Genomic DNA, 13,282 nt, shown 5'->3' on the forward strand with positions numbered 1-13,282 from the left:
GGCTCCGATGATGGGCTGGCTCCGTCAATAATATATTATAGTCAAATTCAATGGTACTAATATGGTCTACCCCGGACGACCAAGCACCGGCTGCCAGACATGCCGCACCAGACGCATCAAAGTACCTAATCCACCTCTGCCTCCACCTTCCCAGAGATCAAGACTAATCATGATGCCTATCAGTGCGATGAAGCACGCCCTCAATGTAATGCCTGCGTGCGCTCGGGTAGAGAATGCCCTGGTTATCCGCACCCTCTGGACATCGTGCTGCGGCCCCAGAAAGCATTCAATCGCAAGAACACAACTCTGGTGGCCCAGCGCTCTACAACAGACAATGACATAGACGCAAAGACAGACAAGTCGACATCTTGTGGATTACGTCCACTTCCCTGCTTACCCGTAACACCAGGACCTACCACTTTTCCGCAGGTCCCTGGTGGCCTGTATCTCCCCATGGAAGATACTGTCACTGCATTTTTCTTCAACTCGTACATTTACACGCCCCGTGATCCATTGATCCGGCCCGGTTCAATGGAGTATCTCCCCCAACTATACGCAGCCGCTCCCTTTGATTCACATTTGCGCATGAGCGCGCTAGCTGTAGCCTTCTTCTGCGTGGCTGCCTGGACACGCCAGGAGAATTTGGTTTGGCGTGCGCAACAGTGTTTTGGAATGGCACTTGCTCGCACGCGACGTGCGCTACAAGGCGATATTGAACGTGATTATGACAATATCCTCATGACGCTGATGCTGCTTTATCTCTATGAGGTGAGTACGGGGCCCTTGCGCCATATAAGCACCTAAACTAATGGTGGCAGGAATTCATTTCGATCAAAGAGAACAAGCCCTCACCGAAGCATCATTTGCGTGGCGCAGTTGCTCTGATTAATTGCTGTAGCCCTGAACGCCGGAAATTGCCCTTGTCAGATACATTGACCAATGCGATACAGGGAGAGATTGTAAGGCTTGGAATACTTCCGCTTCTGCATCTGATCTAACTGGTCAAGGTACACTCCGCCGTTGATGAAAGATGTCCACTGCTTCAAACACCCAAGAACTGGCCGCTCTCAGAGGGTATCCCAGAGCTGGCTTCTTCACGGCTGATGATGATCGCAACCCCATTCGTCAAACTGCGGGAGCGCTGGATGGAATTCTTTACTCGTGCCGACACTGCAAACATTGAGGAGACTGAGGCAATCCTCTCCGAAGCCCGCACATTCGACGACCAATTCCTTGACTGGACCTACTCCCTCCCTAAACACTGGTATCCTATGCCCGCCGCGTTCTTCCCGCAATCCGTCCGGGACGCAGGAGCCTACGAGGGCCGCTGCGACTGCTACACGGACGTCTGGATCGCTGAGACATGGAATAACTACCGCATATTCCGGCTCTCCGTTCAAAACCTCATATACCGCTGTTTATCCCTCCTGCCCAACCGCACGGACGAGATCGAGTCGACTCTTCGAACGACCCGTGCGTTGGCGACGGATATCTGCGCCAGCGTGCCGTTTTACCTTGGGAGCCAGACAGGCTCGATGCGGATCACTGATAGTCGGGTTGAGTATCCGGCGGCAGACACAAAGTATTCACACCAACAAGCGCCGCTAATAGGCGGGTGGTTCATTAGGCCGGCGCTGGATACGCTTTGCTCTATGGAGAACCTGCCGGAGGACCTAGTGGAGTGGGCGAGGGGACAGGTGCGGCGGGTGCAGGATATATATACTTCTGGATTTACCTGCTGATGTAATATGCTTTAATGACTACTCTAATCTTTAATTTAACCATGAACTTCTGGATGACACGAGGCACCGACTACTTCCATGGTTTGTTTGCTGACCCTCGGGCCTACCGTTATCTCCGACAAGGTAGCCACGTGACCTAAATCTCCGCATCCAAAAGTACCCTGTCAGTCTTGCAGTCTGTCCCTGGCCCTGGATTAACCTCGTATCTCCTTCACTCATTCTGTGCGATTGACAATACGGTCGGTGCCGTCAATTGCCTCATCTACTCCGATTTTCGCAGACAGTCAACGCCAGCCAACCTCCGCCCCCACTAGCGCCGACAGGCGGCTTGGATTTTTGAGTCAAAAGGCCAAACTGAACACCTGAAAGACACCTTTGACGCGAGCAAAATGGTCTTCTCGTGGTTTCGCTCGAACCAAACACCTACCACCACCACCTCCTCCCCCTCCTCCTCGGTAGAACCATCAGAATCATCACTTCAACATTCAACACCTACACCTGCCGAACCAACCCCGACGGAAGCACCACTCGCCAAACCCACAGCCAGCACAGACGACCTTCCCAAACTCTGGACGCCGTCCACAAACAAGAAGCTTTTCTTCGGCGGGGCAGTCTTCTTCGCCCTTTCACTCCTCACGACCCGCCGCGCGCTAGTCCGACGCTTCAAAGCCACAATCCCACCGTACTATACCTCCTCAGTCTACCATAAGCCCGAAGTAAATGGCGGAATGGAAGCATTTGAAGCCTTGCATTTGGCAACAATCAATGTGCTCAGTTTTTCGATGATGGCGAGCGGGGGCGTGCTGTGGGCGATGGGCGTCAACTCTGTTGAGGATATTCGGGCATATGTGAAGAAAAGGATGGCCGCGGGTGACCGAGAGCTTAGTCAGACCGACAAGGAGATGGAGAAGGAGGTTGAGGAGTGGGTGATGAAGTATTTGGGGAAGAGGATCGAGAATGGGAAGTTGAAGGATTTGAGTGAGCCGAAGGGTTCTACATAGGGTTTTATTGCTGGAGAATGAACGGAGATATTGTACGATATTGGGTTGCTGTTTTCTTGGCTGGCTATTATACACTCCTATCACTTCCCCAGCTGTTCGTACCGCTCCCGCGCTGTTTGCCGTGTCTTTTCCAGAAACTCGTCGTATCGGTTGCGGGTGTTGCGGGCCGCTTCCTCGCTGGCTTCACCGAGCTTCCCGCCTTGGGCCCCTAACCCAACGCCCTGCGCGTAGACTTCTGTTGTTATGGGCGCTGTCATTCCTGTACCTTGAGCGCCCAGCCCAGTGCCAGCTGACCAGCCCATTTTGCTGAGAAGCGAAGCGCCCTTGGATGTTGTCTGAACCGGCGGCGACGGTTCACGCTCTGGCGGCGGAGCGGGTTTGGCGGTGGCGTTCTTAGAACGACCGAATGCCTGGCGACGCTCGCGCGCGCGGTCTCTGTATTCGGGCGGCTGGGGGATGATGCCGTGTTTGATGAGCTTGTTCGTAGCTTTGGCGACGACTTCGTCTTTCTGCAGATTGCCTCGATGGAGCTGACTCAGGCGTTCATGGCGATTAACCTCGGCCATGGTTTTGAATTGACGCATACAAAGATAGCAGCAGTTCCGGTTCGAGTCAGCGTACGACTGGCGGGGTGGAGCTGCTGCTTCATCAGATGTATTCTGATCAGCAGAACCCTTACCCTCAGGGTCTTTCTTGATGCCGTGCAATTCCGCATGACGGTTGCTCCAGAACTGAAGATGGGACGGCATGGCCATCTTCTTTGTCCCTGAGGCGCTGGATGCAGCATCGGCCTTTCGCTTCTTCGCCTTATCAGACACGTCTTTAGCTTTGCCTTCTTGCTGGGCCGCTGGTTTATCATTTCCTTGTGGCGCAGGCTCGGTTGACACTGTGAGCTCCGTAACGTATGCGTCCTCATCCCAGTACATGAGTTTCACAGCTGGATTGTTTAGAGGACTGAAAGTAAAATTCTCGGTACTTTCAGACGGGTTCATGACCGGCACAAAAACGCCTGCGTGAATGTAGCTGACCATTACTGGGCGGGATGAGATGGTGAATTTCTCAAACGAATGAAGCCGCGAAATAGCCGCTTGAGCATCCTGATCCAGTTAGTTGGGCATTCACTTATTTGGGAGAGCATGTACCTGGATTGTAGCAAACTCGGCAAATCCATATCGCCAGCTCTCGTTAGTCCTGCGATCTCGGACCAGCAGAACACGCCGGATTGAGCCTTCACGAGCGCCTAGGTTAGAGTCGCCAGTAGTCGATGCCACCTTGGCTCCCTTCTTCTGATTTGCTGAGCTGCCCTCTGAATTCGGACGGTATAGCTTGGCCACACCCTTAGCCAGGAGCTCTTCGGTCACGGAAGTTTCGAGCCCACGGAACAGCAGGAATTGAGAGGGCTGATTTTCGGGCGCCGCATCGTTGTCGCCATGGTTCTTCACTTTTGGCGGAGCTATACCTGGAGGCCCGGTTGGTCCAGCATCTGCATTACTTTAGCCAGAGAATCATTTCCGAATCATAGACACATACCTGGACGTGGGGCTTGACATCGGAAACACTTATGCCGGGTGGAATAATTGACAATAGAGCACTGGCTTGTTAGCCCTCGCACGCCACATAAGGGTTCACAGTACCAACCATTTTGCAGGTCCAATCTCCCTCAGCTCTAGCCTTGGCACGATCCTCTTTCTCCCGACTGTATGCAATGCGGACCTTGGTTCCTCGGTCGTCCTGCGCACTCGGTCCGCACAAATATATTGTTGGAAAGTTTTGTTCCACAAAGGCGCGAGAGTGGTTGAGACTTCTGAATCGAAGAAAGCCCAGCTGTCGAGATATTCCTGAAAACATTAACGAATGGAAAACATATGATATAAAGCAACCTTACTGGTTTGCCGGTCTCGGATGACGCGCACTTCCTCCAGACCATCAATATGATAGAAATCTTTCAATTCTCTCGAAATCTGTTCAGCACGTCGACACATCTCAGCCTCATGCCATAACGAAAGCTTGCAGCGCAACTTTGGGATACTGAGTTTGGGCAGTAAGGGAGGGAAGGAGTTGTCCAACGTCTTCTTCCACCATGTCCACCGGTAAACCGTCCATCATGACCTCTCTGCTCTCTTGTCCGTAATGTGACCGACCGCGTCGCGGACTTCGACTCCGGCTGCGACTGTAACTTCGGCTTCGGCTGCGCGAGCGATAACCTTCGCGATCGCGATCGCGGTAGCCGTGCCGCGGCCGCCGCGGAGGTGATCTTGAGGGTCGCCGTCGGAACTCATCGCGGTCTCGACTTCGGTATCGGGATCGAGAGCCGGAATGGCCTCGGGAGTAGTCGCGTCTTCTGTCGGCTGCGGGGCCTCGAGGGGGAGTATGAGATGGACCTATGAGCAGGAGGAAATTTAGTTCAGTTCCCGTTGCATCCTGAAAATTGTACGCAGGGAGATAGTGTACCGCCAGGTGAACGAGAACGGGATGGAGAGTTGTCGTCATACATGCGGCCATCCCGGTCGTCCCTGCGAGGAAACGACCGAGGAGGGGGGCCAGGGGGATACCTGGTATCTTCAGGTTGCAGATGAGACATGGTAAACAAACATCAAGAGTAGAAAAGATCAACAGTAATGAAGAGAGGGAAGACGGTCATCGATGAAAGCCGCGAACGAAACAGGCACCGGCAGAATTCTCCACACCGCCCTCCGACGACTCCATCCAAGAACGCATGTCTATTAACAATCATCCAATCTACCAAGCATTCGAAAATGCAATAACCTGGAGCTTAGGTGGAAACCGCCACGCTCTAGACGCGTTATACATGTAACTTAAACTTAATGAAGCCGCAAGAAAGGTGCAAAAAGATGGAATTTTGATGCACACCAATGGATTTTTCTGTATCCAGGAATTCCATACTTATGGACTACTAGTTCACAAGCGAACGGTGACGATCTGACTATTAAATCTGTCAGTTGCATCGGTAGCAGAAATTCAGCTTTCTGATGGAGTATGGCTAAGTACATCTCAAATCTTCCTATCAGAATTCACATCCAAACCAGTCGAACTGCAAGCAGCTCGTACCGAGCTCCAATCGTAAATTTTGAAAGACATCCGGGTTCTAAGAGGAGAAGAAAGGAAAAGAAAAAAAAGGTATTGTCATGCCAAGTCGTCATTCTGGTCACGAGCCAGCTTAATGTAGAGTCCCATGCTCGCGCATTCCGTCGTCTTGCCCCTATGGAACAATCCCTGTCGTCGCGGCATCGACTCTTGGAGGAGCAAGACTCAACTTCAGACATCAGCAGCTGCAGCTTCAACGAAGGAACGCGAGGGAGGATCGGCGACGCAAATTCCGCCGCCAATGCAGTATCCGGGTCCATCAGGACTAGCACAGTCTTGGTCGGTATGGCATTGAACTTGCGGCGATCGAGTCTCAAGCTGGCGAGTGGGCGCAATACAGATGCCACCAGCTATACACTGTCCAGGTCCATAGGGACTAGCGCAGTCTTGGTCGGTATGGCACTGAACTTGAGGGGAGCGGGCTTCGACCTTCTTGATAGGAGGAGCAATACAGATGCCTCCGTGAGCGCAGCGACCAGGTCCTGAAGGGCTGGCACAATCACGATCGGTGTGGCAGACGAGCTGAGGAGACCGACGAGCGAAACGTAACTTGGACGGTGCAAGGCAGAGGCCGTTGAGACATCTGCCATCGCTACCGCAGTCTTTGTCCTTCCGACACATGGCATCACCCGTTAAGGAAGCCTCACCTGTAACATCATGATCGATACAAAAACCGCCCATACATTCAACGCCGTCACCGCAGTCCTCGTTGGTCTTGCAGTTCCCCTCATCCTCAGTGTCGGATTGGGCCTGGCTGCGGACAGAATCAACACACATGAAGAGCTGACAGGCTTCATTGTCAGCACAATCGCTAGTACGGCTGCAGAAATTCAATACGTTTTTGCGCTTGATGAGAGAACCGGTTCCGGTGTTCGATTCGAGGAAGCCTAAGAGAAGAGGCGAGTGTCAGTTCCAGACCTTGGCGAGAGCAGCAAGAGGAAGTCTGAAGGAGGAGCAAAGCAAGAGAAGTAGGAGTACAAGGTAAGAGAAAATAAGAGACGGGAAGCGGATAGGGAACAAATGAGGGGAGGAAGAAATACCAGTGGAGTCAACGGCATCAGAGCCACCGATGGACAAAGCAATGGAAGTGACCTGGGCCAGAGCCAGAGACACAAAGAAGAGAAGCATCTGAAACTTCATGGTGCTTTTTGAATGGATTGTTACCAGCTTTGATTTGGTAGAAGGTTGGAAAAGGGGGTTGGATAATGAGATGAAGGAGAGAAGATGGGTGAGAGAAAAAAAGAGATGGTGACAGACAGTGATAATGTTACCTTTATAGACACTTATTATGCAGCCATCCTGAAGCAAACTACATACTGGGCTTTATGGTGAATAGGTTTTTGTAGATGGATTAATGGTAGTTGAATGTCATGACTGACTTACATGAGACTTGTCTCTGATGATTCACATGAGAGCAAGAGGGGAATGAATTATAGATGCCACCAGCCTTGTGTGCATTGTAGTATCCAGAGTTGAATAGAGAAAACAAATGCATGCATAAAGTGTTACTAACACTTGGCTTCTGAAAGCTCATTTTCTTACAGATCTTACAGTTCTTGTTTCAGGGGATCAGTGACTGGATCCAGAAGCTTAGCAGCGTTAATGAATGCCAAACCCCAATGTCGTTGTTTGGCCTCCGTATGGCGGATCTGAAAGCAGGCAAGACATTGATCTTTGAAGACAACAATGATATGTGTAACCCGCCTACGATCTGTGCAAAACGAACCTGGCAGGGCTGTCTGTGTAGGTACCGGCCAGTCAAAGGCAAGCTCAAAGAAAGAGCCAGAACTCGAGACCGTGCGTCGTTATTATGCATCATCAGATGAGTCTTACTGACAGGGATTCTCTTCCATTAACGTGTTTTTGAACGCTGATGCCATTTGCGAACCAAGCCTGGAATCGAGCTTCGCCATTACCCTTGGTGGATCCCCAGCTGTGTTCTGACAGCTTGAAACATGTCTCGCCAACTCTAAGGTAGCTTCGAGTTGCCGTCTTGTGTTTGGTGATCCCATCTGATTCCTCTATAACATATTCGCGTGCATAGCCATGTGGGCAATGGCTGGGTAACCTGGGGCTGAAAGCATTCACTTGAACCTCTTGGTAAGTGTAAGATTGATCCGATTTTGCCGCTTAACTGACTTCGTATCCGTCTCCAATATTACAGGCCTTGGAGGTTCGCAGAAATATGAGATCGTATGCAATATGCTGTTGTATCAGGCCGATACGGCTCCTCACCGTTCGTTACCAGTGAATCCCAGTCTATACTCGTCTTCACCCTATCCTATCACAAATCTCAACTCTTGTTCAAGAGAGACCGAGAGTATTTGGTCCTTGGCGGATTTTTTTCTGAGAAGGAATGCCAAGTTTCGTCCAATGGTGACTAGACTCATTGGGCTGGTTGGTTTTTATTGGGCTTTCAAAATAGGAATGAAGAAACCTCGCTATTATCGAATGATCTGGGCCCCATCAACTACTCCACAAACAATTCAAATAGGGCCATGTCTCTGGACTTTTGGGCATGCCGGTCGCAGTATACTTGGCCTCGTGGAGCATTTAGGAGGGCGGGCCGTGGCCAAGTTGAGTATAAACTCCAGTTCAGCACTACCTCAAACTAATGAGGTCTTGTCTCAGAGCTTCACAATCGAGTCCAGTATTTTCTGAGTGGCAAGCTGCACAGCTTTAGATGGCAGGCAAGTATATGGCTTCATCCTGAGGCCAGAGCTCTCCGGCAATGGTGGCTTGTGGCGTCACTAAAACCCGCAGTGTTGCAGTCCCTTAAGCAACCACTCCGTCAAGTACATAGGATAAATCATGACATAGAAGACGAAAACTCATACCCGAGAGACAAAGTACATCTCTACGAAGGTTGCTGGCGACAAGTATACTAGTGGTGAGTTGTGAAGCAGTGGAGGTGGCCCCCAGAGAAGTGAATGATCACATGACCGAGGTCTAACCCTAAGGCATCAGGCCGTGCAACAGGGCATGAACCTGTAGACAGGGTCAAGAAGAGCCATTACTGCGAGGAAAACGACCCAAACTCAAATGGGAGATAAGGACAAGAGAGCTTGGCAAGTATAGATAGTCGGCAGAACGGTAGTGAGTCCACTCCTTGGGGCCTCCGAGAAGCAGTGTGTTGAAGCTCGCAAACGGAGATCCATGTTGTCCGTGGCTCATGAAGAGCCGAGGCCAGCCCCTTATTGGCTGATGAGAGAACGCGAGAGCAATGTGAAGATGTTAGGAATTGCCCGTGGGGGCCGCTCTCTTATGTTTGGCGCAGAGTCGCCACGGTATTCGAGTCTATCTCCACGGGTTGCTAGGCCCAAAATGAACCCATGATTGCCGTTGTGCTCTTGACCATAGCTGCTTGGGCAATGACCACAGGTCCGCCGCAAGGTACATTGTGGGCTAAGTTTCGTGAACGCTCGAGACGGGGAGGTCAGAATGATGTGCTGGCCAAGCCGCTACAGATCAGTAGCCTCATATTTGTATATCATATTTTTTTCCATTTCGGTGCAGATGCCTATTTACTATGAGGAAGACGCATTCCGTCTAGTCGCGTTAGGATACCGTTCTCTACTACATGATGGACACATTATTTTCAGTGCCATCTTGGCTAGGTACACCGAAAAAGAAGACATGCGCGATTCTCTCAGCATCTTGACGAATTTCTCTGCAGCTTCCTGACCAGACCATCGGCTGTCCCAGAAATAGGTTGACACCACTCAAAAAGGTGGTTTTGGGCCAGAAAATGATGGGGATCGGACTCGGATACTAGGCAATTTACGACGCAGTAATGCAGGAAGGGAATTGGATCGGGAAGACAGTCAGTGCAGCGTCGCCCCATCCAGACAGACCGGCTGCTCCCTGATTGTATGGTATTTCTTTCTGGCGTGTTACTCTAATGGTTAAATGGTATGTGGGTGATCCTGAGTGAGGACGTGACTCTAGGGTGGAGCCGGTGACTGTTCTTTACCTATTACGGTCCGTATGTGAGTCTATTCACTTGAGATTCTCTCCACAGTCCAACTTCGACTGTCATGCTGCTATACTGCGGGATTAAGAAAGAACATATAACATAACGTGTGTCATTGATTCTCCAAGCAGGGTCCCAGCTCACGCGGCAGCTTTACCACGCGTCTCCAAAGGAAGTGCTAACCAGGCTCCGACCATAGCAATCCAGAACGCCCCGCATAACCAAACAGGGCCACCTTCGGCTACGGTACTACCGGCATATACACTGATAATCTGCGAAACAAGACCAAACAAGCCCCAAGAGAAACCCATAACCGCGAGCCCGGATCCACGTACGGGCGACGGCAGGATCTCAAGCGTATAGATGGTGAGAACAGCAAGACCGGCATACTCCAGAAAAGAGAGTATGCAGGTAAGCGCCAGGGCTGCATCTCGGGAGCTCGCCACTGTAGCCAGGAGCATGAAGAGGCCGGTGAGTAGGGCGAGGATTGCGCCAGTGCGCTTTCGTCCAAGTCCTTTGGCTTCGATGAGAAGAGCGGCGATGATGGGCCCTGGAATAGCGCATATCGCAACATAGAGGTAGCGGCTGAAAAGATAGTCTGTCGATACACTTTGGGGTGTTACTGCAGGCACCCCATGGCTGGCCTGGTAATTGCTGATGTATGTTTTATGTAGGATGAAGGTCAGTCCGGTGGCGATCCAGAGGAGCAGCAGAGCAGGAAGGCCGGCTGGTCCGAGAAATGAGACGAGGACTTGGGTCCGTGGCTGCCGACGGGTCTCGACGGCATCGATTGTTGAATCGACACGGGCGAACGATGTCTCTGTCAGCCATGTTTGACGCTTGTTATAAGCTGCAATATCCTTCACGATCTGGGTGGCCTCGGCATCACGACGCCGAGCAAGGAGATGCTTTGGGGTTTCCCGGAGAGGAAAGAAAAAGCGGCAGAGATAGAGAAATAGAGTGATACAGCCGAAGGTCCACCAGACATAGCGCCAGCCTTTATTCGACACGTAGTGGCAGGAACTTCCCCCACTCCCAGCACGCTTGCTGTGTCCGAGGGCTTGCTCGGTGCTGACCTTGTCCGGACCAGTACCACATGTATACTCGGCGATGAATGCCCTGGATACGTTAACTGGGCAATGAACCACGGTCTTGTCCTATGGAGGCACTTACCACCCAACTGCATACGATACTAACTGACCAAGGCCCCAGAACATCCCCTGCATGGCAACCAAGAACTGATGAGACGCCGGAAGCATTTCAACCAAAATGATGCCAGAGATCAGCTGGTTTCCTCCAATCGCGATACCGACCACGCAGCCGACCACGCAGAGACCGGTAAATGAAGGCATTCCAGCACCAACCAGCCCTCCCATACCCATGAGAACAACGGTACTCGTGAAGATCCACTTTCGACCTAGAGTATCCGACATCCACGGCCATGCCGCTGAACCGACCGTCAAGCCGACATATAAGCTGACTGGTAAGTAGGCGGCTTTATCTCCGGAAAAGAAGAACATGGCTTCGTCGGATGCAGCAGGGTTGATGACGGTGAACGATGCTATCCAGAACTAGAGTTTAAGACCCTTAGCCAGTTTCAAGACATTTCAAGCCATTTATTAAGTCATTTTTTTTGCAGTGCAGGAAAGACAGACAGAGAGAGAAATAGTGAAACCGTCAACCTACACTGTCAAGGAACCAGCCAACACTGGTGATGATAAACAAGAACCATTGGTAACGCCCCATCCCTATATCGAGGAGGGCCTGGTTCAGGAGCTGTGCTTTTGCCTCCAGGACGGCGCCAGCCCCAGCCCCTGTATACGAGCAGGAGGTATCGATGGCGGAGCCATAGATCGATCTGTACTCATTTTCTCTGGTAGCTTGCTTCTGACACGGGGCTTTTTCAGCATCTGCCACGAGCGTCGACGTGGCAAAGGTGCTTTGAGCCTCTGCATTTCCCGCCAGAGACACCGAATCGACCGGCAGAGTCAGATGACCTTCATTCGCCATGGTGTTCCAGGAGACGGCACGGCTAGGAAAGTGAGCAGATATTGTTGGAGGGGGAGGATCCAGAATCAAAGAATCAAGGCAGGCGGGCACACTATATATACATACATAGGCTTTATACCCTAGCTCTTCTCCACCTTTCAGTTGGAGAAGAGACCTCGGAATTTGCCAGGCAAGACCTGTCCACGAGCCACTAGCAATGCTTCTTCAGGCCATATCACAGATTAAGAATCAGATCAGATAAGACTTCCGCGGATGTAATCATTCTGCTGCATCAATATGACCTGACAATCGGCCGGCCGCCCACTACGTAGCCGGAGTTTGGAAAAGAGTGCTACAGACCCAGCACGCTAAAGTCTGTATCTGACCATATCTCATGACTCATAGTATACACCTCTTCTTGTTAAATTGAAAGCCGCGGAGATATAGGAGGGGCTGGCTAAAGCCCTTAGGAGACTCGGATTCGGACGAGACTGCTTGTTTGGTCTAGTGCAGTTAGGGCTTTCGGCGTAGGATCGACAAAGGCCTTGATACCACTGTTTGTATACTTTGGGTCTCTAAGGAGTCGCACTACTACCGTGGACTAGAGATCTCTGGCTGGAGAAGCAGAAAATAACTAGTATAGCTGTATATATTAAAAGTGCTGCAATTGTATGTGGTTCTTGAAAACGTGCTAAAAGGCGGTCCTGGTCAAATACTGAGTGGGCTAAGCAAAAGCACGGTTACGCCCAGAAAGCTTGTGTGGCTTTCCGTACAGAACGATACAATACCGTTTCGAGGTTCGGACACGTTTGTAGTCTTTGCTTCACGATGCTCAGGAGCCCGAGATTAGGGCACGGCGAGAGAGCCTTGCAATGTAATTTGATCTCTTGGAGTTGGCTTCTAAATATAGTGCCTTGCACAACGCCTGCCTTCTAAGCTTCCCGATTTTTCTCTCTTTTTCCTTTCTTCTTAAGGAACCCCCAGCCAGTGATCCAGTGCTCATACGGTTGCTATGTGCTCCGTGCAATGAAGCCGCTTGGCAAACTACTCCGTAGCAGAAATAAGGTTAGGCTTCGCCTCGTAAAGACATCCCACAAAATGATTCCTCCGTGTACATATTTTTCTTCTCCATGCTTAGTATGCTGAATATGAGCGTCAGAATGGTTGTTTGAATGGTCTGATTGGCTTGCCGTCTTATAAACTACCCATGCGGGCTACTCCAATATTTTAGTCCACAGGAAATAATAGCTTAGCAACTACAAGGCACCTAGCTGTATCCAAAACTATTACGCAACGCAGTGTATAATAAATATAGATAGGTATATCTATCCTTAAGCCATAGCAGCATAATCAGAATTATAGTCTAATATCGGCAAAATATAGCTCTAGCTGTATCGAACCTTAACATGTTAAAAATTCTAGATTTCCATCTACTCTAAGTATCGCAAGTGTTGCATACCAATTATACTAGA

General features: G+C 50.8%; 5 protein-coding genes across 5 annotated transcripts; 2 read left to right on the top strand and 3 right to left on the bottom strand.

Annotated features, from left to right (window-relative positions):
- The first annotated feature begins 14 nt into the window (after window positions 1-14).
- On the top strand, window positions 15-1,791 carry BDW70DRAFT_130118 (Zn(II)2Cys6 transcription factor domain-containing protein). The gene is made up of 4 exons (XM_073735741.1): window positions 15-121; window positions 184-768; window positions 819-959; window positions 1,008-1,791. The coding sequence occupies exons 1-4, from the start codon at window positions 62-64 to the stop codon at window positions 1,740-1,742; spliced, it is 1,521 nt and encodes a 506-aa protein (XP_073599262.1). The 5' UTR covers window positions 15-61; the 3' UTR covers window positions 1,743-1,791.
- A 157-nt stretch (window positions 1,792-1,948) lies between these two features.
- BDW70DRAFT_130119 (uncharacterized protein) lies at window positions 1,949-2,784 on the top strand. The gene has a single exon (XM_073735742.1). It carries the CDS (start codon window positions 2,132-2,134, stop codon window positions 2,741-2,743), a length of 612 nt encoding a protein of 203 aa, XP_073599263.1. The 5' UTR covers window positions 1,949-2,131; the 3' UTR covers window positions 2,744-2,784.
- A 29-nt stretch (window positions 2,785-2,813) lies between these two features.
- Window positions 2,814-5,331, bottom strand: BDW70DRAFT_130120 (putative G-patch domain protein). The gene is made up of 7 exons (XM_073735743.1): window positions 5,195-5,331; window positions 4,811-5,124; window positions 4,629-4,704; window positions 4,382-4,581; window positions 4,274-4,334; window positions 3,886-4,226; window positions 2,814-3,840 (listed from the first exon to the last, which is right to left on the bottom strand). The coding sequence occupies exons 1-7, from the start codon at window positions 5,322-5,324 to the stop codon at window positions 2,824-2,826; spliced, it is 2,139 nt and encodes a 712-aa protein (XP_073599264.1). The 5' UTR covers window positions 5,325-5,331; the 3' UTR covers window positions 2,814-2,823.
- A 688-nt stretch (window positions 5,332-6,019) lies between these two features.
- On the bottom strand, window positions 6,020-6,988 carry BDW70DRAFT_157102 (uncharacterized protein; the record flags this gene model as incomplete). Its single annotated transcript, XM_073740293.1, has 3 exons — window positions 6,020-6,631; window positions 6,686-6,735; window positions 6,889-6,988. The coding sequence occupies 3 exons, from the start codon at window positions 6,986-6,988 to the stop codon at window positions 6,020-6,022; spliced, it is 762 nt and encodes a 253-aa protein (XP_073599265.1).
- A 2,875-nt stretch (window positions 6,989-9,863) lies between these two features.
- On the bottom strand, window positions 9,864-11,832 carry BDW70DRAFT_171298 (major facilitator superfamily domain-containing protein; the record flags this gene model as incomplete). Its single annotated transcript, XM_073743179.1, has 3 exons — window positions 9,864-10,940; window positions 10,995-11,392; window positions 11,508-11,832. Coding segments are annotated over 3 exons (1,702 nt in total), but the record flags the coding sequence as incomplete, so codon positions are not given.
- Between the last annotated feature and the right edge of the window lie 1,450 nt (window positions 11,833-13,282).

The sequence above is a fragment of the Aspergillus foveolatus genome (genome assembly GCF_047715535.1).
Source record: "Aspergillus foveolatus strain CBS 279.81 unplaced genomic scaffold BDW70scaffold_7, whole genome shotgun sequence".
Classification (NCBI taxonomy): Eukaryota; Fungi; Ascomycota; class Eurotiomycetes; order Eurotiales; family Aspergillaceae; genus Aspergillus; species Aspergillus foveolatus.